This window comes from Halichoerus grypus, chromosome 5 (genome assembly GCF_964656455.1).
Source record: "Halichoerus grypus chromosome 5, mHalGry1.hap1.1, whole genome shotgun sequence".
NCBI classification, from domain to species: Eukaryota; Metazoa; Chordata; class Mammalia; order Carnivora; family Phocidae; genus Halichoerus; species Halichoerus grypus.
Window position 1 is genome coordinate 182,806,147 of NC_135716.1, and position 26,920 is coordinate 182,833,066.

At 42.0% G+C, this 26,920-nt stretch overlaps 1 protein-coding gene across 15 annotated transcripts in view; it reads right to left on the minus strand.

Annotated features, from left to right (window-relative positions):
• CAMTA1 (calmodulin binding transcription activator 1) overlaps positions 1-26,920 on the minus strand; it is an 843,552-nt gene that overhangs the window by 786,151 nt on the left and 30,481 nt on the right. For all 15 annotated transcript variants that reach the window (XM_078073844.1, XM_036064530.2, XM_036064529.2 and 12 more), the window contains one exon: positions 23,968-24,086. In XM_078073844.1, coding sequence (XP_077929970.1) covers positions 23,968-24,086 — 119 coding nt within the window. The remainder of the gene's footprint in view (positions 1-23,967; positions 24,087-26,920) is intronic.

The window sequence follows — 26,920 nt, forward strand, 5'->3', positions numbered from 1 at the left end:
AAAAATTTTTTTTAAAAACCTTCGCACCCATTTCCTGATGATGGTACAACTACAGCCCCGGGGAAGGAAAGCTGCATAACTTTCTTCACTTGGGCAATTGCTTCCTCACTACAAAGAGGATGAAAAGAGCCATAGCAAACATTCAAATAAAAAGTGACTCCATGTAAATGAAGAGTGGATAAGGGCATCTTCCACTAAGTTTTAGATGATGAGAACGTTCTGATTTCTCAGATTATCAAAACAGATTTGTTACGAATGCTTTAATGAATCCGTATAATCTACTTTTAAGTACAAAGAAATCTCAGTTGAAATTTTAAAATCAAATATACACAGGAAAATGATAGGAATATCCTATTAACCTATTTTCAAAACTACTCACGGACCCGTCAGGCGCTCTCGGAGGCCTTGTTACCCAGAGCCCCGGTCACCACCCCTGCTGCCCTAAGAGTAACGCCTCACGGTAACACGGACACAGATGGAGAAGCAGCAACTGCTATACTGAAACTTCCAGTTCCCACGATGGAACGCTGAAATCATCCACGTTAACATCTTCTAATCATTAAAAAGCTAGAAATCGCAGACTAGAGCACACTGTGCCCCCCTAACTTGATAAACCACACTGACGCACCACCTCCCGCACGGGGCTGTGAATTCACGGCTACTGCGTGTGTGGGCTGCCATATGCCATCTACAGAAGACTGTGCAGCCAGAGAGCAAACGCGGGGGGGAGCCCCCGCCCATAGCAAGGAAAGAGTTCCTAACATACCACCTTTGAGAAGTAACCAATATCCTGATTTTTGAACTCATTATTTCCTTGCTTTTCTTTGGGGTTTTCAACCTATGGCAGTCTTTGTTTGAATATCAACTTTACAGAGATAGCATTCACATACAATAGAGAGTATTTTAGGATATATTCACAAGGTTGTGCAAACATCACTGTGGCTGTTTTTACCTCAATCGGTTTGGCCAAGCTGGACCTTCCCAGGATCCCTTCCCTGAGTCTGCCCAAGATTTAAAAGGTGGAAGCAGAAGAGCCACTGCCTTCAGAAGGTGGTGACAGACAGAAACAGGAGCCAGAAGGTTCCAGCCTTTCCAACACTAGCTTTATTCCCCAACTGCTAGTCCTGATGACCAAGAGAAGACACCCTCCCCCCTTAACCGCCAGCCCCCTCCAGGCCCACCTACCACTGGATGCTAGGCAGCAGACCTATGAAAGCAGCAGCCTGGGGCACCTGCGGGGCTGTCAGTCAAGCGTCCGACTCAGGTCATCATCTAAGGGTCTTGGGATCGAGCCAAATGTAGGGCTCTGTGCTCAGCACAGAGTCTGCTTGAGATTCTCTCTCTCCCCCTCCCTCTTGCTCTGCACCTCCCCCCACTTGTGTGCTCTCTAAAATAATCTTTCAAAAAAAAAAAAAGAAAAAGAAAAAGAAAAGAAAGCAGCAGCCTGGCAGAGGTGACAGCTTTTCCTGCCTGGCTTCCCAGAACCCCGCTGGCTGCCAGGCCACCCCCACCAGAGCTTTAGGAAGTGATTCCCGATGCTTCTCTAACCCTCTAATTCTTCCACTAGACTCTGTTTCCAGCTTCTTCCACAGTTGCATACAGTCTATTCTTATAATAAATAAATCCCTTATTCCGTAACACTTACAGTTCTGCTGCACTGATACCCACTAGCTACTTGTTTTCCCTAATGATAGCTGAGCACTGGCTCCTTCCAAACTTTACAGAAATAGAATCAAACACTGCATTTCAAGATTCTCCCATGCCATTGCATGTAGCTGTATTTTGCTCATTTCTCACTGCTCTTTAATAATCTATTTTACACTATATATCATTTCAACAAACTTTTTATTGAAATATTATTTACAAACAAAAAAGCACAAATCACAAGTATATTTTTATGTGTCCATGTATGCATATCACACCCATGATCAAAAACTAGAACATGACCAGCAAGCCTGAAGCCCTAACAGACCTCCCCTACTCTCCAAAGGTACCTACTCCTGACATCCAACCTGTGGTTAATTTCCTGCTTCTGAACTGTTTTGAACTTGTATCCAGAATCACACGATATATAAACTTAAGAGTCTGGTTTCTTTCACACCGCAGTATGTTTGTGAGTTATTCGTTTCCTGAATATAGCATAAGTTCATTCGTTTTCATTGCTACACAATTTTACATTATATGAATATAACACAATTAATTTTTCCATTCTGTTGTTGGTGAGCATTTGAGCTATTTCTGGTTGTTGGGAATTTGGAATCACACTCCCGAGAATGTTCTTGTACGTATCTTTGGTATACATATGCACATGTTTCTGTTGGGAATATACCTGAGCAGTGGAACCGCCAAGACATGTGGCATGCATGACTTCCACTCTGATAGGTAATTCTAGTTTTCCAGCACTAACGTAGACGCCCTTCAGCAGTGTATGAAAGCTTCCACTACTCTGTTCCTTGTCAGCACGTGATGCCGTCTTTTCTAATTTAGTCATTTGGGTGTATAATAGCATGGTGCCGTGGTTTTAGTTTACTTTTCTCTGATGACTGATGAGGACCTATGTATACTGACCATCTGTGAGGTGCCCGTTCAAGTCTCTGGCCCATTTTCTATTGGGTTTGCTTCTCTTTTCTTTGTGACTTTCAGGACTTCTCAAAATGTTCTGATTATAAGCCTCTGTTGGCCAGTCGTACTCTATGGCCTGACTTTTCATTCACTTAACGGTGCCTTCTGATAAAGAGAAGTTCTTTAAATATAATCCAACATATCAACCTTTTATTTTACATAAAGTTAGTGCTTTTTGTGTTTTATTTAGTATTTGTTTACTATAAATATGGGCAAATGAACTGAAGTTTTAAGTGTTGTATCTGTTAACTCATGGAATCCGCCAAACCATCTGAAAAAGTAAGTAGGATCAGGGAGCCTGGGTGGTTCAGTCAGTTAAGCATCTGACTCTTGATTTCTCCTCAGGTCATTATCTCAGGGTCATGAGACTGAGCCCCACATCGAGCTCCATGCTGGGTGTGGAGCCTGCTTAAGATTCTCTCTCTCCCTCTCCTTCTGTCCCTCCCTGCTGGTGTGCACGCATTCTCTCTCTCTCTCTCTCTCTAAAAAAGAAAATAAATAAAAATAAATAAAATAAAATAATTAAATAAACAGAATAAATTTTTTAAAAAGTAAGTAGGATTATCCTGGAGGCACACAGTGCTGGAGGTGCACTGAGCAGAAGAGGAAGCTGCCAGATCCATCAGGTTCTTATAATCTTAGCATTGTGTAATAAACAACCCCTGCTAAGAGTGCTCTTCAAACCATACCTAATCCTCACCCACATACACAGAACATACACATAACATTCACTCACATACAGGGAACACACACATGCATACATGACACATATAACATTTATCCACATACAAAGTAAATAACATTTATCCACATACACAGAACATATACACATATACCTAGGACATTTACCCACATTAACAGAACAGGCATGCATATATAACATTTACCTACATGCACAGAACATGCACATACATATAACACTTACCCACATAGAGAATACACCCATGTATATAACATTACCCACATGCACAGAACATACATACACACACATAACAAACATGTGACATTTACTCACGTACACATAACATTTCCAGCCCACACTTCAAAAATTAAAGAAGTTAAGAACCAATGAAGTCAGCCTGACTGTAAACTCAATTGTGTTTCCAATGCAATTTCATGAAAGGAAGAAAAGATACAGGACTAAACCATTAACACTAGCATCAATTCACAGAGAATCACAAGCTGAGAATTTAGTGGTACAGATGAATAATTCAAAAAAAATCAAACAGTAAGAAGACTGAAAATTAATGAGTGGGTTTGAAGGAAAACAACTATTTTGGTAAAAGAAAGCAAAGTGAGATTAATCTTCATTACATATTTGTGAAGTATTTTTAAAGCCATACTAAATTTGTTGTCATTGTGAGCTCACGTCAGTGTCAGAGAGGGGGAGTACAGTGAGGGAAATCTGGAAGTGTGCAACAAGGATGGCTGTAATTACTCTCAATAAGACTGCTCTCAATGGAACAATTACGAGACCACGAGTAGCCAACACCTACTCTGAGAACTCCCTATGTGAAGGTTTGAGCTAACCTCTTGATCTTTTTTCCAGATCCTTCCCTGACTAAGCCAATAACATCAGTTTTCTAACAACTGAAGTCTCTCAGAAACTGATCATCTTGTAAAATACGGTGTCTTTCCAAACTGGATGGCCACTTTATCAGGAATGCTCACTGTCACAGTGTTTTGGGATTAGATAGGAAATGGGACGAACACTGAAGAGCCCTACAGTATGGACAGAGAACAGCAGCTAACTGATGAAGATGGACTACAAGAAGAAAAGAAGAAAGAAAAATTTGTTACAAACAGGTGCTTCATCGCATTAGGTTAAAATATTCAGAAAGGAAAAGGATAAAGAAGGCGAAAGGGAAAACAGAAACAGATAACCTCTGCCCAGACACGAGACTCTTGAGTGTTATCCACCGCTTGAGTCTTAGTCCAAATTGGGAAGTGTCAGCTGGTTCCAATGATCTGTGTTCTCATAATGTAATTGTACATTTCATAAAGCCCACTTGACTATTACAAATGTTCCCCTCCAGATTTCCTTTTGCTTACTTTTAACCACAGTCTGTTTAATTACAATGAAGGCTTCTTCTGAAAGCAGTCAACAGTAGAGTTGAGGTGGTGATTCTCAACCCTGGCTGCACTTAGAATATCCCAGGGAGCTTTTAAAAATCCTAAGCCTGGGGCTCACCCCAGAGACCTCAATTTAATTGGTCAGGGGTGGGATCGAGGCCCTGATATATTTAAAAGCTGTCCAGATGATTCTAACATTCAGCCAAGGGAGAGAACCAACATAAGAGCGCTGAGAACAAGAGCAGGGACTGGTTTCTCTAAGCTCCTCCATAAGGGCATTTTTACCATTTTGTACAGAATCAGAGAAGACCCACACATACACTCACCATGACACCCAAAGAGTGCTCCCACTTGTTTCTAAATACCCTTTAAAGGGTCAGTACCAGCCCCATGTGAGAGTCACTGATCCAGACAATGAACGGGTCTGGCCTCCACCCCTCTGGGCATCAGTTTCCCAAGCCACCGTTCTGGTCTGTCATGCTCTAACCTTGCTTCTGACACCCCAGGAGCCCAGGCCTCACTGTGGCAGCCGCCTCTGGAGGAAGTCAGAAGCCCAAGCAGGCAGAGTATAGTCCTGCTCCCCAGCTTCAGCCAGGGCATCTCTACTTTCGTCTGTTTTATAGATTTAGGTTCCCCATAAGTTTATGTTTGAAAAAAAATCGTTCAGCTACTTAAAGCAATTTTTTTAAGTTTGAAAACTGGCAGACCTTCCAGTTCAAAAGTACTTGTATTCAACTGAGAAACATAGGGCTCCAAACTGCAAGCTCCTGTCTCACTCCTCCTGCATCTAAGCCCAACACAACCCCAAGACTCAGCACAGAGCAGGGATTTTGTAAATGACTGGCCAATGGGCAGAAGAAGAAGAGGAGTGAAAAGGAGCCTGAGAAAGTGACTTTCTCTCCCCCATTTCCATCTACCACTTGGACAACTCCTCATGGATGTGTCTGAGACTGCAGATTTGTTAAGAGGCAGACTAAGCTCCTGTATGTCACGTGTGGCTTGGCATATGGTGACCACAAGGCATTCTATCTGTGAGGAGGTCCTCTGGAGAGATGTGGAAATTTTGTTTCTTCTTTTAAGGATACAAGTGTAGGTGCCTGGGGTGGAAGGTGAGGTGGGAGGGAGCAGACCAGCTCTAAGACGGATCCCACCATCCTGGCCTCCAGTGTAAACTCCCTCCCCTTGAGTGTGGCAGGAGGACCCACCTGTGGACCTGAGAGTTGCTTCTAACAAACAGAACACAGCCACGTGATGGGACACGGGTGATTACACGTGGGATTACATCACTTAAGACTGCAGCATTAGGACTCTCTCTCCCTTGCTGGCTTTGAGCCAAGGAGCCATGTTAGGAAGGCACAAGTAACTAGGAGCTGGTGGCTATCTTTAGCTGATAAACAGCAAAAGATTGAGACCCACAGTCCAACAGCTCACCAGAAACTGAATGCCGCCAACAACCCCTTCAGCTAGGAAGAGGATCCTTCCACAATCAAGCCCTCAGATGAGAATCCTGGCCAACACCCTGGCCAACACCCTGAATGCAGCCTCAAGAGACCTTAGAGCAGAGGGCCCAGCTAGGCCTTGCATGGACACTGGTCCCACAAAAGCTGTCAAGACAGGAAACGTGTGGTGTTTAAAGGCACTCAGTGTACAGTAATATGGTCTTGCAGCAATAGATTACAGTGTGTAACAAAGGAAACAAACAGCACATTCCATGGTCCTGTGGGTGGGAAGAGCAAAGCACAACTGAAGAGCTGGGAGAACATGGCTGAAGCTCAACCAAAGTGGGGATGAGGGCCTGAGATGAGACAGGAGAGGGAGGGCAGCCAGGCTGAGCAGAGAGTGTCGGCCATCTGTTTAAATTTATATCCACAAAACAGTGGAAAGCACTTGAGGAGTGTAAAGCTGGGGAAAAACATGATTTGATTCACATTTCACTATTTTAAGAAGGTAACTTGACTGCTGTGGGGGAATGAACGAGAGGAGGTCCAGAGCAGAGGCGAGGGAGTGACACGGAGGCTCCTGCTGGTGTCCAGGAGAGCAGCGGTGACGGTGGCACTGGGACAGCGGAAGGGTCACAGTGAAGACAGAACTGGGTTCATGAACTTGGGTGAGAGAAGAACTATATCCTCATTTCACTAAACTCCAACTGAAATGCAGTATTTTGTTTAACTGTGAGTACAGGCAACAAACCTCAGCAACATGGGCTGTACCCGTGACTTATAAATCTCCCATGTTTTTCATCCCAATTACCAATGTCGTGACAGGAAGTATCATTTGTGTTTATCATTTCTTCACATTTATGGTAGTTACAGACCCACCACTAGATCCTGTTATTTAAGAACATTTCAGGAGTATATGTGTTGTCATATCACAAATCAGATCTGTGTTTTCGTAAGATTTTGGTAACTACTTCAATACAACTGGTTTCCTCTGTAATCCCGCAGATGATGTGCATTAAGACATAATTCCAAGAAGGTATCCACAGCTTCTTCACTCCGCTGCAAAAAAGCCCAAGAAAGCCCTGGGCGGGGGGCGGGGGGGCAGGGAGAGACGCAGTACAGTGTGGTGCTGTGTTCGATCTTGGGGGTGGGAGAGAGGGAGGGTAAGGACTACTGTAGAGGCAGCAGAGTTGGGGAAAGATCCAGAGTTCAGTTGTGGACGAGCTGCCTGAGGTGCCCGTAAGCATTTGAGGAAGGGTCTGAGGAAAAGCCGGAGCCTATAACTGGGGACATACAGATGGATTGCGAGCTATGTGCGTAGACGAGAATACCTCAAGACAGCGTGCAGTGTGAACAGAGACACTGAGGGCAGAGCCTGGCAGAACCTGACCCCTGAAAGGCTGGATGAGAAGAAAGATGGGCATGGGGTACTGACAGGCAGCTGGCCCAAGAGGAAGGAGCACCCAGAAGACGCACGATCACAACAGCAGAGAAGCGTCTGGAATAGGAAGAGCTGTGAGGAGGCTGCAGTGTTTGCTGGGTTCAACAGCTCGTACGATGTTGGAAAAGACGGGCAGTCTCACTGGAGCAGGGGCAGAGGGTGCAGACGGGAACCGAAAGAGGAACTGGACAGTGAGAACGCAGAGGAAATTCCTAATGCTGAGGATTTAAAAATGGGGCTAGTGATGGAAAGGGAAGCTGGGTTTTGTGGACGTTAAACTGGACGAGCTGGTAGAAATGGAATACAGGAGAATGCAGGACAACTGCCAGACTCAAGTCCCTGAGAGGGGGAGGGGCTGGCGTCCAGAGCTCCTGTGACCAGACTGGCCTTTGACAGAGGTTAGAAGACTCGGTTCAGTGGTGGGAAGATCTGGAGTGAAGCAGCTCAGCAGCTGAGAGGCGGGGGTGGTGGTGATGGTAAAGAGGGTGGTCCGGCGAGAAACAGGCAGAAAGTATGAAGTGGTCATGGAGTCAGAACAGGCTTAGTGGTGGAGAATCCTAGAGAACTGTGGGCGGTGCTAAGTGCTCACTTGGTGACCAAAAACTGACAGAGACAGAAGTCTGACTCTTTATCCCGTTTTTCTCCAGCAACACTGAGCTGCTGGGCTGCGGGAACAGAGAGGGCAGGAGATGGGTAGGGTTCACTGGGAACAGGGATTTGTCCAGTTGGGTGTGACAGGAAGAGAGAAGAGCAGGAACGCTGAGGACATTTGTAAAAGAGTGATTACATACTGTGGACTCTGGAATTTAAGCTGGATGAGAAAAAAAAGGGAAAAGAGGACACCTATGGATGGAGGTCCAGGGATAGGCCCCTCCAAGGAAGGGTGTGAGTAGCACTTAGGTCATGCCCTAGGGAAGCGAGGGGGGACTGTGGGTAAGGAGCAGGAGCTCTGCTGGCAACAGGAAACGCGGGCCCACTCCAGGTGGCCACTAAATAATGAGGTTAAGAGAGAGTCCACCAGCTGGTTAGAGCATGCAGGAGCCCCAGGAGAGTGGCCCACACAAACTCAGTGCCTTGCCTCCTGAAGATGACATCTCTGGCCATACCTGTTACTTAAGAGACGGGGCCTCCAGATTGCCAGATCCACAGGGCACGCATCTGTTTGGTTCACGCCTATTTTGCCCAGAGTCTACTGTTCAAGAAGTACTAGTGTGTATGAATGTTATTAAAACACAATGAAGGGGCACCCGGGTGGCTCAGTCGTTGAGTGTCTGCCTTCGGCTCAGGTCATGATCCTGGGGTCCTGGGATTGAGCCCCGCATAGGGCTCCCTGCTCCATGGGAAGCCTGCTTCTCCCTCTCCCACTCCCCCTGCCTGTGTTCCCTCTCTCGCTGTCTCGCTCTCTCTGTCAAATAAATAAATAAAATCTTTAAAAATAAAAAAAATTTAAAACTTTAAAAATTAAAAAAAACACACACAATGAAGTGAAGAAAAAGACAGAGGCAGGAAAGGACTGAGCTCTGTGCTGCATGTGGGACGCACTCTCCCCCGTGACACTGGGGCCAGACCACCTCGGGTCCACGAGCAATAAAAGGCAGATGATCTACACGTACTTCAGAGATTTGGCCGACAAGGTGGTGGGGTGGGGACCCTGTACTAGCTGCTGACAAACATCCTGTCCACTGACCCAGGGGCATGCAGACGAGTCATCAGTACGTTCTGCTTGATTGTAAATAACCATATTAATTCTTTTTTCAGGTGTCTCCAACTCTATAAACCATCTCTTGGTCTCACTCTAGGTTCTTGGCTCAGGTAACCCACTCCAGCAGACACCAGACTTGGCCCCTTCCTTAGAGGTCTTCCCTGAACCTCTGCACCAAAGAGGGCTTCCACTTCACTCTCTTAGAGCTGTGCTCTGTGCTACCCTTGTAAACTGAGCCATAATTCCCTTTCCTTCACAGCAAAATTCCCATCAAAAATCACTAACACTTGCAGCCCCCACATCCCCATTCGCCTTTCCCCCCATTGGAGAATGGGGCCTCTGCGCCCACCATGCAACTGAAACCACCCATCAGGGTTACTAAGAGCTTCCAGGTGCCCTAATCAATGGTGACATCATCCTCATTTCACTTGACTTCTCAGTAACCTCTGATTATATACCCCCTGTTGTAGGAAGATTAGTGACCGCCCAAAGAAATCCTAATCCCTAACACCTAGAAATATGTTGTGTTACATGGCAAAGTTGCAGGTAGAATTAAGAATTAAGGTTGCTAATCAGCTGAGCTTAACATAGGGAGATTCTCCTGAATTATCCAATGGAACCAATGTAATCGTAAGAGTCCCTAAAACTGGAAGCGGACACAAGAGAGGTCAGAGTCCGAGACAGGGGTGTGGCAATGGAAGCAGGGTCAGAGACACGCTGTGTTGATGGCTCTGAAGACGGAGGAAGGGGCCGGAGCCAAGGAATGTGGGCAGCCTCTAGAAGGTAGCAGAGGCAAGGAAACAGATTCTTCTCTAGCACCTCCAGCACCGAGCACAGTCCTGCTCACACCTTGATTTTAGCCCAGTGAGAGCCAGGTCAGATGTCTGACCTACAGAACTCTGTAAGATAATAAATCCGTGCTGTGTTAAGCCACCAAGTTTGTGGTAATTTGTTACAGCAGCAAAAAGAAAACTGATACACCCTCCTTGAAACACATTCTTCTCTGGGCTTCCACCGCACACTTGTGTGGTTCACCACTCCCCCCTCGCTCGGCCGCCGCCTCCTGCTCCACTCAGGGCTCATCTTGTCCCTTCTCCCAAACATTGTTTGCCCGCAGGGTGACCTCATCTAGTCTAATGGCTCTCCAATTTACATCCCCAGACAGGACCTCTCTCGGACTCCCAGACAGCTGCCTCCTCGATGCTGCCACTTCAGTGTCTACCAGACACGGCAAAATCAATACACCCCAAAGAACACTCTTGATCCGCCCCACCCTCCCTTCCCTCAGTCTTCCGGGTCTCCGTTATGAGCACCAGCACCAAGGTTGTGCCTGAGGCCACAAACTAGGAATCGTTCTTGACTTCTCCTTTCTCCTACCTCCTACGTCCAATCCCACGAGCCCTAACACCTCCACCTCCACTTTTCAGCCTCACTCTTACCACGATCGTCTGTTACTCTAACAGCCTCCTCATTGGTCTCTCTGCTTCCCCTGTTGGCCATAGAGAGGCCAGAAAAAGACTTTGAAAATAAAAAATCCATATAATATGTCACTCACTTCCTGAGAGTTTATCCTCCAATGACTGTTACTCTTAAAATAAAATTCCCAATCTTTATACCTACCAGACACTTGGAGAGCTAGTCCCTACCTACCTGGCCCATCTCACCTTCCAGATGTCCCCTCTGCTCCAGCCAGAATGTCTTTTTTATTGTTCCTCAAACCAAATGCATTCCTGCCTCAGGGCCTTCGCACTTGGCTCTTCCCTCTGCCTAAAATGTTCCTCCCCTAAATCCTCAAGCAGCTAGACCTCTTTCACCATTCAGATCTCAGCTCAAAAGTCACTTCCTAAAGAAAGTCAAACCACCCAACCAAAGGACTCACACCTCAGTATCCTGATCTATCTTCTTAGCACTCTCTGAAATTCTTGTCTCCTTGTTTACTTAGGCATTGTCTTTCCTTCTAAACTATAAACTCCATGAGAACAGGAACTTACCTGTCTGGTATCCTCAACCCGTGCCTGGACATACTAGGCCCTCAAAAAAACTGCTAGGCATAACTGATAGCATGAAACACAATGGAATACTAATATGCAGGCAATAAACATGATGCTATGGATCACTGTCAAAAAAGCCCTAAGACAGGGGCGCCTGTGTGGCTCAGACGGTTAGGCGTCTGCCTTCGGCTCAGGTCATGATCCCAGGGTCCTGGGATCGAGCCCCGCATCGGGCTCCCTGCTTGGCGGGGAGCCTGCTTCTCCCTCTCCCACTCCCCCTGCTTGTGTTCCCTCTCTCGCTGTGTCTGTCAAATAAATAAAATCTTTAAAAAAAAATAAAATAAAAGCCCTAAGACATATACAACCTATTAAAAAACCAGATTACAAAACTACATGCACAGTAAACCTATCCTGAGTTAATAAAATGTACAGCCACATCAGCACAGAAAAATATCTGAAGAGACTTCTATCAAAAAGTCAACTATTTCTTTCTGATGGTAGACTTTGAGGTGATTTGGCCCACCTTTCTACCTGTGTCGTACTGTGTGAATTAGCCGCAGGAGGGTTGCGGTGGAAGGGGTCTCCCTCCCCCTCCCGCCCCCCCATTTCCCACATGGCCAAGAGCTCCTCCACAAAGGACAGTTTGGCTTCCTGCCTCACCCTCCCTCCCGCCCTAGACAGGAACAACTTAGCCGCCTGCTAAGTTTGAGATAAGGACTGAGTGTGCTTGCCTCAACCCTTCCTTCCCTGGATTTGGGAACCCAAGTGCACGCGGGGAGCACACATTCTGCTCATCTCCACATCACAGCTTTTTTCAGGGGTAGCTCCGTGGACCGGCTTGTCACTCCTAGTGACTACTACTAGCCCAGGCTGTAGAATTCAGAGACAAAGTACTAGCAGCACACCTGAGTAGCAACCCTAAACTGTGTCTGTTGGTCACGAAACAGCCACTATGTGCCAGGCACTGTTTTAAACTCTTCAGATCCATCCGTAAACAGAGCAGATGAAGATTCCTGTCCACCTAGACCTCACAGTCCAGCAGGAGCACCCAGGCAACACACAATAAAAAGCAGCAAATTATACAGTACATTAGATGATGTTACATTAGATTATGTTACATGCTAATTCTAAAACACTTACGTCTCGCCACCCTCATTTATGAAATAAAAAATACATAATCACCCTACAGCAGGCTCTCTGAGTTGCTAGAGGAATGGACTGTTAAAAATTACTGGAAAATGCATAAATATAAAAATTTTGATTAATAATGATTAAAGCATCTAACAAAACTGATTCTTAAATAGAACAATTAGAGTTAGGAAGTTGAAATGTTGTTCAACAGTACAAAAATAAAATAAAACCCTAGCATGCACATTAACAACTGTCTTCTGATGCCGGGAAAGGGGTGTCTGTCACTACATGGTTTAAAGACAGGAAAAATGGGAAATGACTCTACTCTGACCTCAATTTTATAGATCCTGCTTAATTTCAAGTTATTTTAATGTATCCTTTCTCAGAAATGGGAAGCAAATGGCATTGTCCCTTTCTCTCGAATCTTTCTTAACTTTTAAAAAGATAAATATATTTAAGTGTTTTCTCCCCTTCTCTTCCTGAGAAAGTGGCTTTTGCAGCCCTTTCTAAGTAAGATACCAGCTTCCCACAGGATAGCCTTCTTCTTGGCCAGCTTCTCTGAATAGGCCCTGTCCCCCACCCAGAACATGAAGAGGGTGTGGCGTTTCCCACCTTGTCTTTGACCTTCTGTGTTGGGACTTTCACCCTTCCCTAAAGTGCTACCCACCCTTTAAAATGGAACTACTTCAGGTATGAGTTAACACACAGAATGACGGTCCCAAAGGGAAATTTTCAAAAAGGCTTTTGGTCACTGAAGACCCACTACGTGCCAGGCACTGTTTTAAGCTCTTCGGATCCAGCAGTAAACAGAGCAGATGTTTGCTCTGCGGATGTTAGGCCTTTTAAAAAAATCACAGAATAAGCAATTATAGAAAAGTCTATCGCCTTCCTATATACCAGTAATGAACAAGTGGAATTTGAATTTTAAAACACAATATTAGTACCCCCAAAAAATGAAATAACTAGGCATAAATCTCACAAAATAAGTACACAATCTACACGAGAAAAACTATGAAACTCTGATGAATGATATCAAAGAACTATACAAATTAATGGAGAGATAGTCCATGTTCACAGATAGGGAGACTTAATATCGTCAAGATGTCAGTTCTTCTCACCTTGATCTATAGATCCAATGTAATCCTAACCTAAATCCCAGCAAGTTATTTTGTGGATAGCAACAAAATGATTCTAAAGTTTACACAGAGAGACAAAAGACCCAGAATAGATGAGTCAATACTGAATGACAAGAACAGAGTCAGAGAAATGACACTACCCAACTTCAAGACTTACTATAAAGCTATAGTAATCAAGACAACATGGTATTGTTGAAACAGACAAATAAATCAATGGAAAAGAATAGAAAGCCCAGAAATAGACCCACATAAATACAGTCAACTCATCTCTGACAATGAAGCAAAGACAGTCTTTTCAACAAATGGGTGTTGGAACACCTGGACATCCACAGGCACCAAAAAAAAAAAAAAAAAAAAAAAGGAATCTAGATCTTCATCCTTCACAAAAATCAAGTAAAAATGGATCGAGACCTAAATGTAAAATGCGAAACTATAAAACCCCTGGAAGATAACACAGGAGAAAACCTAGCGGGCCTTGGGCGTAGCGTTACTACACCAAAGGCAGGATCCATGAAAGAAATAACTGATAAGCTGGACTTAATAAAAATTAAAAATCTCTGCCCTGTGAAAGACAAAGTCAAGAGAATGGGAGAAAATACTTGCAAAAGCACATCTCAAAGGACTGTTGTCCAAAGTACACAGAAGACTCTTCACACTCAACAATAAGAAAGCAAACAACCTGATTAAATGGGCCAAAGACTTTAACAGACCAAAGAGATACAGACGGCAAACGAGCACGTGAAAAGAGTCTCCATGTATCTGTCTTCAGGGAAATTAAAACAAGAACGAGATGACCACTACACACCTATTAGAACGGCCGACATCCAGAACACCAACACCACCAAATGCTGGGAGGATGTGGAGCAACAGGGACTCTCCCTGTTGCTGGCGGGAACACCAACAGTACAGACACTTTGGAAGACAGTTTGAAAGTTTCTTATAAAACTAATCATACTCATACCATATGATCCAGCAATCACACTCCTGGCTATTTAAAGGAGATGAAAACCTATGTCCACACAAAATCCTGCACACAGATGTTTAAACCAGCTTTATTCATAATTGCCAAAACTTGAAAGCAACCAAAATGTCCTTCAGGAGATGAAGAGATAAACCATGGTCCATCCAGACAACGGAGTATTAGTCATCACCACAAAGAAATGAGCTACCAAGCCATGAAAAGACATCTTAACACCAAGAATGAACCATAATGTAAACTAGGGACTCTGGGTGACGATGATGTGTCAACATAGGTTCATCAACCGTAACAAAGGTACCAGTCTGGTGGGGGGCGTTGGTAGTCGGGAGGCTATGCGTGTTTGGGGGCAGGGGTTGTACGGGAACTCTCTGTACCTTCCTCTCCATTTGCTATGAACCTGAAACTGCTCTAAAAAAAATTAAACCTTAATTAAAAAAAAAAAAAAAGTAAACAGAAGAAGTAGACTGGGTGGCCTGGATTCAAGTGCTCCTGCTGCAGCCACCCCTGGAGACCAAGCCCTGTGACACACGCTCCCTCTGACTTTAGGCACAAGGGGCTCTACTTTCCAGCCCAGGTCAAGCTACTTTTCAGCTTCCTGTTATCTTGGACATGGAATCTTCTCTTTTTTACCATAAACAACTTTGGAATCATAAAAAAATGAACTCAAGGCAAATAAAGCCTGCCTCAGAATTCCACCCTGGTTCTACCACAGCTGCCCCACGGGTGCGTGCACTCACGTACGCACACTCACGCGTGCATGCGCGCGCGCACACACACACACACACACACACACCTGCTCAGTCCGGTCCAATTCCCCAGAGCCCCAGCTCCTCCTCCTTTCCTCCTTTCTCACCAAACGTAAACAACAGGTTCTTTAAGTTTTACATTTATTTCAACTCTACACCCTGCACCAGACCAGGGAACACATAAGCACAGAAGCATACGAGAAAGCCTCATGAAATCCACACATCCTGCCCATAATATTCTCCCTTACAGAGAAAACACTCTCCCAAACACAAATTTATCTTCATCACATCCACCCCAGCCCATCTGTGGTTTCTCAGCCATCTAGAAAGGACTCCTTTGTATGTTTTTTCTTTTTCATTTTTTTCCAGCTTTCTAAAAGCATTAAAATTGGAAAACTTAGGTTATATTTTAGGAACTTCTCTTAAAATCTTCAACAGAACTTCATAATTACCAAGATAACAGAATTTATCATTAGAAACATTTGGAAGGTAGTATTAAAAAGACCAGAAGGTGGGCAGACAGATAGGTAGGTAAGTAGGCAGGCTATGACGTTCAGCTTTAGGGTTCTGCTGTTTTCAGCTATTTGGGCCAAATGGAGATGGAAACGAAAGGGGGAGTAGAGATGATTCTTCATGCTACCTTTTCAAAACAAGGTCACAAAAATTAGAATATGCCTCCCCATACCCCTACCGCCACCCATACTTTAAAAGGGCTTCCTATATAACAAGACATTAACCAATACTTTAGATAAATACCAAAACTAACTGCATTCTCTTACTTCTGGGTATATGAGAAGAAGACTCTAGAAAGCTCAATTGTACTGCATGTAGCCAAAGTACACCAAAATACACCTGAATGGTATAAGGACAGCAGAGCTGAGACTAAAGTCAAGTGAAGTTAGAATACACTTCTAGGGGCCTGAGAGTCTTCATCTAGGTTAAGTTTCACCAGGAACTTGTTAAAAATACACATTCTTAGGCCCCACCCCAGACCTATTGAAGCAGAAACCCTGGGGGTGGAGCCCAGAAATCTGTGTTTTAACATGCCCTCCAGGTGATTCTGATGCCAGCTAAGCATGAAAACCAGTAAGCTAAAAATAATGCCCACTTTTCCACGTATCCTTCCCTTTTCCAATCTCAGCTGACTTTCCAGCAGGGCTCAGCTTCTCTTTATGCAAAGTCACGGCCACAGAGTCTCCCACCATTACTAGAAAGGGCGGGGCAGTTTATCCCCATGTAACCCAGTTTGCAGGGCATATTGTTTCAGCTTTCAACTGAAAACTCTCCTCAAGCCCTCTTCTTCCCTCAGAAAAACAAGGCCCCAACTGGATCCTCACTTGCACTTGAACATTGTGAAAACAATCTCAGGACAAAGTGCTCTGTGTTAAGACCTGGACAAAAAGACAAGCTATTCTAATTTCAGCTCCAGCGCCACACAGGTATAGAAACTTGGAGGAGATACCAAAGAAGAACCTTGAGCCCCCTAAAAAGAGGCTGGCCACCCCTTGAGAGTGCTGACTCCACCAAGTCCAGAGAGAGGGAAAACCGGAGCTGTTGGGGTGATGAAAATGTTCCAGAATTACATGGTGGTGATGGCTGCACAACTGTATGTAGACCATACTAAAAACCACTGAAGCATAGACTTGAAAAATAAAAATAAAGGATGATTAACAGCAAAAAATAAACAAACACACACCCCAGCTGGACCCAAGCCTGCCCTGAATGTCCTACACTCCCAAACAATTCTGAGAGCAACAGTGATTTAGCCTCCAAAACTGGAGAACGGGACTTACGACCTCTCTCTAAAGGTCACTCAGCACAATCACAGCAGATGCAGACGAGGCCAGGCAGGTGGCTTACCTCGCGCTCAGCTGACTGGTGGCAGAGCCAAGACTAGACAGAACCAGTTCCTGATTGCCAGCTGTGTATCCCTTCCAAGAGATCAGTGGTCCTTGAGTTCACTAGGAAAGTTTTCACTTCACATCTTAATTTATAACCTGAAAAAATAAAACCTATAACCAATTTTTCTAACACACAGATCCACTGTTCAAGTCTGTGGTCTGTGATTACAATCACCTGGGTACCCGTTTAAGTTGTTCTCGGACTAATGAGAAAATCCAGAAGTGAACTTCAGACTAAATGATGTATTTGTACCGAGGTCTAACAACAGACTTCTAGAAATGCCTGCTGAGCCAAAATCAGTTTCTAAATAGTTCAATGGGGAGGGGGTGGAATCACTGCAGGGCACATGATAGTGTCATAGGCCAAATTCAAAAGACCCTGCCTGAGAACAGTCACTATTACATTCGTGTTGCAAGAGCAATTTGGTTTTGGCAAAACTTCTCCATCTCATTTAACTAATGTTGTTAATATAAATCTTATTAGTTTTCTGATCTTTTTTATGTAATATATTTACATTTGAGTTTTATATCTGCATAAGAACTCCAAGAGCTCAGAAATTTATACTGAGTTTTTGTATTTTTACACATTGCATTCATTCAACAAATATTTATGGAACACTGACTATGGGCCAAGTATTCTTCTAAGTGATACATTCTGAAGTAATATATAATAAAAACCACTGGGGTCAAAACTGAGGCAGATCCACAAGAATTTTCTTTCTTCAAAAAAATTTTTCTTTAAGATCTTACTCAAATGTTATGACCATTACTCTGCTCTCTGCAGGTTAAGATCTGCTTCTCCTCCCGTTCCTCAGAGCTAAACCCACTTGTCTCGACCTCTCCTCACCTGCCTTCCCCCAGAGATGTAGAAGGACATCTGCCCCCAGCATTTCAACATATCCAATCTCCCTCTACTACCACCAATGCTAAACTGATACAGGTTGTCTGATAAACAGGTGCATGCTCATTTGGATTTTGGTGTCCATTTACCTGACCTCATACTACTAAGTGAAACAGAGGAATTATAGTTAACCCAATTGCTACAAAATTACCACATTTAATTTGAAATTTGGTACAATATATTGTATTCAAAAATCAAACGGTGTCCCTCTTAAAACTTGGCTCTCTGTGGTGCTGTTCATATCTGTGCTTTCCTATTTGCAATTGAACCAGGAGAGCCCCGCCTGGACTCTGAGAATAACTTGGGACCATTCAAACCGTTACAACTGCCAAAAGCTACACAAAACAAAGACCAACCTCAGGGTTAACTAACGTTCCGAGTCATCAAGGCCAAATACCTCACTCACCTTCATAACGCTAATACTTTTCAGTTTAGCTTGCATGGTGGAAGTCTGAAGAGTGCTAAATGATCCCCCCAAAATGTGGGTCTGTCTTTCAAAAAGATAACATATAAATACACTAGAAAAACCAATCATTGAAAAAAATTACAGCCCTTAAAACTATGACTCTATAAGGTATTCCAAGAGAAAAATTAAAAACACAAAAAACACTCAAGAATATATGGCTACACAAAAAAAATGACTAAAGAAATTTGAAAAGGTGGCTTCTTATTAAAACAACTGAAATGAAATATAATTTAATAAATCTCATAGTCTTAAAGTCCATTTGTCCATTTTTATTACCTGAATATAAAAAATTGAAGGAAAAAAAAAGTATTCGGGCTTTAAAAAAGCAATTCTTTCCCTATAAAAAGCATTACACTTAGGGGTTTTTTTCTTCAGGTTCTTCGGCATCACTTAGACTATACCAGCGGAGAGTTATATGCTCTCTACACAGACATGTTTACCATTAAAAAGGAGGCATTTAATATGAAAATCTCTGAAGCTATCACCAACTGAAAACCTTTGATGCAACTTTCTTTAAGATCAGTACAAACTAGAATTCCATTTTGTTTACTTCCTCTAGAGAAACTCTGTATTAGAGGAAAAACAAAAAAAAAGAGCATCAATAGTTCAAAAACAGTAGCACACAAAAGTGATTTGAACATTTAAGCAGAACATTTTCATTAAAAAGGTCTGTTGGTGTGCATTAGCTCGGCTTTGGAAGAATGCCATATGAAATCCAGATCCAGCGACTGGGGGAATGCAGTAGTCGTAGTTTAAGTCAAACAGCTAATTAATGACTAAACAAAAGAATTTCAGTCTGGACAACGTACATGGAGCACTAATATGTGTAATTATAAATAGTCATTTGTGCAATCAGAAAGTTGCATTAGCATAATTATCTCTGGCTCTGGGCCTTAAAAATATTAACTTAAAATGCAGAAACCTTATAATAGTTCACCTAATGAAGACGTGAATGCCAAACTGATTATGGAATAAGAGCCAGTTCTTCAACAATTTTGCTCTGTTTAATACATTCTTTCTCTCCTGCCCTGGATATAAAAAATCAAGCCTAACCCTCAAGTTACACACAGGTTCAAAATTTCTACTTTTAATATTTTTTTCATTATCCAGAGCCTACATATTAACATTCATTAAGAATCAAAACTATTTCCCTAAGAAATGAGTGCTACTTTTTTTGTAAGTAGGCTCCACACCCAGCATGGGGCCCAACGCAGGGGCTTGACATCAAGACCTGAGCTGAGATCAAGACCTGAGCTGAGATCAAGAGTCAGACGCTTGGCATCAAGACCTGAGCTGAGATCAAGAGTCAGATGCTTAACTGACTGAGCCACCCCAGTGCCCCGAAATGAGTGCTACTTTTAAGAAAAACTTCATGCAAAAATATGTTTATGTATAATACTTGAAGATGTAAATAAATAAAGAAGCCAAACAATTCTATAAAACAAAAGGGTTGGAAATCACTAAACAGCTGCGAGATCTTGAGAAAGTCGGTTTGAAATTATTCTTTGGGACAGAACTGGAGAGAGGATGGGCTCTGAAATCAGGCTGCAAGGTTAGACTCTCAAGTCCACCACTCTGGGGCACATTATTTAACATCTTTATGGCTCAGATCTCCTCATCGATACAAGGTAATCACATAATCTGCCTCATAGGATGAATTCCAGGAAAAAATGTGATTATTCACATCAAGGACCCACCAGTGCCACACACACAGTAATGTTCAGTCAATGCTGGCTGCCATAATTACTGCCCCATCATCATCGTCACCCCTCCTTTATCGCCTGTAAGAACATGGGCAAAGGCTGTGTGTGGCTGAGAAAGCATAATCCACAATGATTTGTTTCTAGACACAACATTTATTTTGCAACTGCAAATAACATTCAGGAAGGGCAGGAGATTTTACCTATTCCAATGTGTTAAGAAAGGTTCCAGGAGCTTAGCTGGGCCCTAAGACCTCCTTATCTTCTGGTAGTCTTCCTTTTTAGTGACTTTCAGCTTCACCAAATGTTTGCATATGAACCCACAACACTAATCCTGTGTTAACCCTTTTTAATCCAAAATTAAATGACAGAACAGATTTGCCAAGTACACTAATGTGGTTAAGAGTTATGGGTCTTTGATTAAAAGCCAAGACAACATTATAACAGAATGAATGTTCCTAAGAATTAGTAAGCAACGTACAAGAAATTAAGCTCAGAGAGAGACAGGCCCTAACAAGTATGCTATCTTGACCAAATGAGTTAACCACTTTTTACCACTACACCCTCATCAGTAAAAGGAAATATGGCATATCTTGTAACATTATTATAAGGCTCAGAAATAATTATACACAGTGCCCAGCCACCAGCAAAAACAGGGACTCGATAAATGGCAACATGTGAATGGGCACAATCTCACTCTCTGTCTCTCAACAAAGACACAGTACAAAAGCTAGGTTTTCTCAAATCATCACGAATATTACAACACAGGTCTCAACAAAGGAATTTCTCAAAAGCATGGAGGAGTCACATTATACTCAGGATTTGAACTGTACAAACCCAGCAGAGAGCGGGCACAGAAGACGGAGACCCCTCAGACAGGCAACTCCAGCCACCAGGCTGCTCCGTAAACATATGCTGCACAGAGTGACACGGAAAACTGCAATCAGGTGTGCTGTCCACCGCCCTCCCTCCCTCACGCCTCTCCCAGTGACAGCACCTTGTCCCAGGAAAGGGGGATCTAAACCAGTTTTGGTACAACACTGCTCCCAAATACAAGCCGACTACTTCATGTGGTCCTCCACCAAAACACAGCAATCTATTCCAACCCCAGCAGGAAACAGGCCCTCACTAATGGCAGTATGACTAAACTTAACTCCATGAGCAATTCAAGAGACCTTATGGGCAACTCTGACTAAGCATGACTCTGCCGTAAATAGGACCAAAAGCCCCAGAGAGAGACAAGTCCATGGAAGGACGCTTCCTTCAGGTTTAGCAGGATGGCAGGCTGAAGAATGTGGGAAAATGCCAATACCCAGCTAGATCAAAGAAGGAAGTGCTTTAATAGAAGTACTGATTGTTTTATTCCTGTTATCCAAGCCAGTTCAAAAAAAAAAAAAGACAGGTTACCATCACCACGTAACACTCTGCAGAATTAAGGACTCCTAAGTCTTCAGCTGTCACTCCCAGAGTCCCCTATTTTTCCTAAAGCCAAAAATAAACAAGAAAGAAAGCCAATGTCCTCTACATTGAAATGAAATATGGGCCAACCTTTAAATTCAGTTCTCTCATAAGAGTTTTTGTCAGCGTTGAGCTGACAAATTACTGAGAGAACAACGGGTCATGAGGGAAAAGGGTATGAGCCTTGGCCCCTGCCGGCTGAGCCACCCATCCTGCCTCCAGCCACCCTTGGGAACACACGTTGTTCACTGGCGTTTTCAGCAGCAGTGGTAGCTTGCACAAAACAATCCACATGTCTCAGAGCCCCCAGTTTTATGTTTCGCCAGAGAGGGGACCGAAGTCTCCTCTCTGGACAGGGACTTTTGCAACACTGTGACCTAAATCAGCAGTCTCCAAGGAGCTCTTTGGGCCAGGGTCCTAGAAGAAAGTACAGAACAGCTCCGTATTTCCTTTTAATCTCATCCTCTATAAAAATTCTTTATTAGGTGTTTTATAATGTATCTGAACGATGAGTAAAGGGGAACCTGTCAATAACCAGAGATAAATACATGAAAGGTGAAGTCCTGTGCAAGGATCTGAACAGTCTACCAACTGAGCTTCAGATACTGTGACTCCAGCTTCAGAAGACCCTAAAGACCACGAATTTTAATTAAGCGCTTGCTGGTTTCAAATACAATTTCAAGTCGTAATTAAAAATAAATTGCCAATTTCACATAAAACATAATACTGAAAAAATATATACCAATTATGTGTTTTGTTTCATTTATAAATAATCTAGAGCTAACATATAATAGTAAGGTAGCAGATCCATGTTTCAGGGAATACTAAGAAACATACTGAGTTTTTAAATAATTCATGACCTAGTTATGACCTACTGAATGGCTCCCAAATCATACTATTTTGCTGACAGAGGAATGATCTATGATTAAAACTAATTTTCAGTATATTTACTTTGTTTTCATGTTTAAAATCGTTAATCGATGACTGATTAAAACAACAGGCCTCTAAACTAGCTAATGTTTGTCAAGGTAAAAGTATTCTGTCTAAGGGGGAAATATAATTTATGCAAATAATCAAAATATACATACCTTAAAAGAAATTAAAATCAGTTGAGACAAGGTATCAAAGCTATGAGGGTCTACTGAGTATTTAAATCTGTAAACTAGGATTAAGTAGACAGACTTTCACCCATATAACCTCTTAAAACTCAAAACAAAAGCACTCCATGTCAAGAAGTTAGAACAAAATAATCTCAAAAAGATAAGGTAAGTAGGCAGCACTACTGTCTTCTTGTGTCTTTTAACAAAACTGAGGGCCCAATACAGAGCAGGGGGTTGTATTTAATTTAACTTGGAAGTGCATGTTGAACCAGCAACACAAACTGACTCAGACCAACTTTGGAAAACCAGTAATCACAGCCATCTGAACTAAAGGAATACAATTCCCAAATTGCAGCCATCTGAACTAAAAGGAATAAAATTCCCAAATTGCAGCCATCTGAACTAAAAGGAATAAAATTCCCAGATCACTGGACACATACCCAGTTCTCATCACCAACTAAATGCGTATTACCCTACATGGAAATATTCAGATTTCAAAATTAAAAAGATGACAAAGCAATCCACCCTTAATATTAAGACTCCCAGACTAAGATTTACCAAAAACAAGAAACATCATCCAAGAAGATACTTTCATTCATTCTACTTTACCAATCTTCTAATTGGATGCCAAATACACAATCTACCATACAGCCTCCATTCCTAATAAAAAAACTCCTATCATTAAGGTAAACCCATCAATTCTCCATGCAAACTCTTTTTATCACAAAGGACTGTTGTGAGAGCTGTTTTGCTAATAAGAAGCCTGCCCTTCCCAATCCTACAGAAACTTCACACTGTCAAGAAACTGCATGTTTTGTGGAACACTGGGGCTGTCTCTTTATTAATTCATGACAACATAAGAACTAGTGTTTAGCTGAGATGCAGGCAAGTTAACCACCAAATGTAAGACGCCAAAATGCAAGAGAACACAAGTATGGTAACTCATGCTACCTTAGTAAGTCAGCGTGCACATTTTATAGTTTTCAACGCCAGCCAAGCAGATTAGAGATAGTTCAAGAAACATGTCGGTGTCTGTTAAACCCAGATTAAATATTCTCATTTACAATCCCCTAGTTCAGTATTTTGATTTTAAAACTAATAAAAAGTAGTATACTATGCCAAATGACCTAACAACTTTGCCCTTAAAATAATTGTACCCCTAAAAATAGAAATTTATCTACCTCATTAGTGTTCCAACGGTGCCTCTCTTTGGGTAAACTTGAACATTTCGGCAGACATTCAAGCAGCTTTTTCGGTAAAAAGATTTTTACATGACTACTATTGCTGTTCCCATGATCATCTATAAAGAAGAAAACAATAGATTCAGAGAAAATAATAGAGGAAAATCTCCTTTTAAGTATACTGGCAAGGTCAGAAACGGCAGCTTAGTTTGGTCACCGTGAGACCAAGAGCACCATTCCTCTTGGTTAACAATGCTCATTTACACACTGATCAGATAGGTGGCAGCAGGAATCTGGTCAAGAGGCTCTAAAATAAGATCCGAGCTTTTGCTCCATGACAAGCGAGTGAACAGGGAATATCCTAGCAGCTGCCCATAACCAGAACATTACTTTTAAAGGTTCTCCCACCAGGTTTCCATGAAGTATGTCCAAACTGCAAAAGGATTTAACCTCACAAAACCCAGAAATCTTCTATTAACCAGGTGAAAAAGTTTTAAGTTTTTTTTAGGGAAAAGGAATTATAATAAAATATGACTATTTTATTCATAAACTAATACTACTTCATCCCCAAGAATACAAAGGAGACTTATCCTTTCAAAAGCAAATTACAAATCTTATAAATATAAGGAATTTAAACCTGCAGTTAGCTACCTAGGTAAATACAGAGGCTGGTCCTTCTAGCCTAAATCTAAAAACATACCATTTTAATTAACTTGATTTACATACACATATCTATTTAATTAATGTCTTTCATCAAAATGTAACTCTTCTAAATTAGTGAGAGAAAAGTTCATTACTTTCAGACAAGATGGTATGTCTGACTACCTGATAATCAGTCTCCTGGATACTTTCTAGAAGAGATCATTTCCTTTATGTATTATTTCATTCATTCATTCATTCATTTACAGATCATTTCTTGTTTCATTCCCATAACAAAGTCCCTCTGCCTGGCTCAAAATTTCTTGCCAGTTTTGGCACATTTAGGTCAAAGTTTAGAATTACCCAGTCCAATTTTTTTTTTAATGCTAAATGGAAGCCCCAATATCCAAAGTGCAATGCATAACCAGGTACTAGGAGCAACACATTAAAATACTAAAGACTGAATCTGCTCCAGAAAATCAGTTAAAATAACTTATTCTGATATTAAAAGTTGTAATAAAAACACTGACCTCCAAATCAAGAATCCAAGATTCTGACCCAGTTCTGCTACTTTCTAATTGTGTGACCTTGGGTAAGTTACTTAATATTCTCAGTTTTCCAAATCAAGGAGAATTAAGTCATCTCTACTTCTCCTCCAGGCATAAATCCCTATGAAATTTACTGCCATTCAATAAATTTAAATGCCTTACAATTAAAGAACCTTACATAGACATACAGGAATTAGTTAATAATATTAAAAGTGAAATACAACAATATATCTTTCCAGTCATTTACTGTAATTTTGTTTAGCATAGCCTATTTTTTGAACATGTGAAAAACACAGAAGAATAAAAAATTTTCTACAATCACAACAAAATCTTCTCCAAACATTTTTCATCTGATTAACAGATTTCTTCTCAAGGAAAAGACCTTAACAGAAAAATATTGGGCACAGAAATAAAGTCTGAAAAAATTTACTACATAATATGGAAATATTTTAAAGGGAGGAACTTAAGAGAACTGTAGCATACTAAATCTTTTTTGGTCCATGAACTACATAACCAATTGAATTATAAAGCCCAATCCTCTATTTCTGTAAGCAGTATAAAAACTTGAAAAACTTAAAAACTGACTGCTTTTAAGAATCCAAAATCTTCATAGCAAAATAAAACTTTTTAAAAATCTTGCTATGAAACCAGAAAACAAAGTGTTCAACTAAGAGAATGTTCATAGAAAGTTCTGTATTAATTACCCTCTATAAAACCAGTGTAGTATTATGTGCTTATGCATGCTCCCTGCACTTCATCCTCCCAAGGGAGGCACCATGGGCCATAAAACTTTAAAGCACAGAATACCAAATCACATGAGCCAATACCTCCCTTCTCTCTTCCCCTAAAGAGGTTTTATTCTTTTTTTTTTTTTAATCTCCCATGATGTGTACAATTCTGAAAGTAGAGGTAAAATTCTAAAATCTATACTCAATTCAAATAGTCACCATTTACAGGATGCCTTTTATGAAAACAGTATTACACTAGGTGCTCAATCAATAGGCTTACTCTGAACTGTATATGACTAGTCATACCTCCGAGAAAACTATTATTTAAAGTGTAATTTTGAACAATAATGAACAGAAAATTAAACCCCAGCTTCTATTTTTATGTTGGTGATTACAACCCGATGTTAATTATCTGTTCTTTTAAGCCTCCTTGAGGGACCCAGCTGTCCTGTGGCTATAACACACAGGCGTGTGTGTGTGTGTGTACCCCTACATATGTGTACACACATATACATACACCCAGACACGTGTGCTCTGCCTGTGTATACATATGTGTACAGACACACATGTGTGTACATGTGCACATGTGTGCACGCACGTGGAGCAAGAGAAAGAGATACTCTTCTCAACAGCACAACTAACTGCCACAGAAGAGGCTTCTGTCTTCCACTCTGATACGAAATCAGGCAGTGGTGAATCAGCCCAGAAGCTTTTCAAGAGGAAAAGGAGAATGGCTGTGTGAGCACTGTCCCAATCACAGTTCCAAATATAGCACTTTACGGGAATGGGCAGCCATGGGTCAAAAGGAAGAGGAGTACGACAGGCCAATGGGTTCCCCTTAATCAGTTTTTAAACTGTGCTACTTCCAGAATTTTAGGTTCATGCTGAATATAAATTCATGTTTTTTAGAAACATAACAATGGGTATATTTTCCCACTGTGTATTATGAAGATGGCAATTTTAATACTGGGGAAAGAATATCAGGAACTCAAACAGGCAGAATCTTAAAACTCGTATTTTCAAATTTCAGTTTTTCCA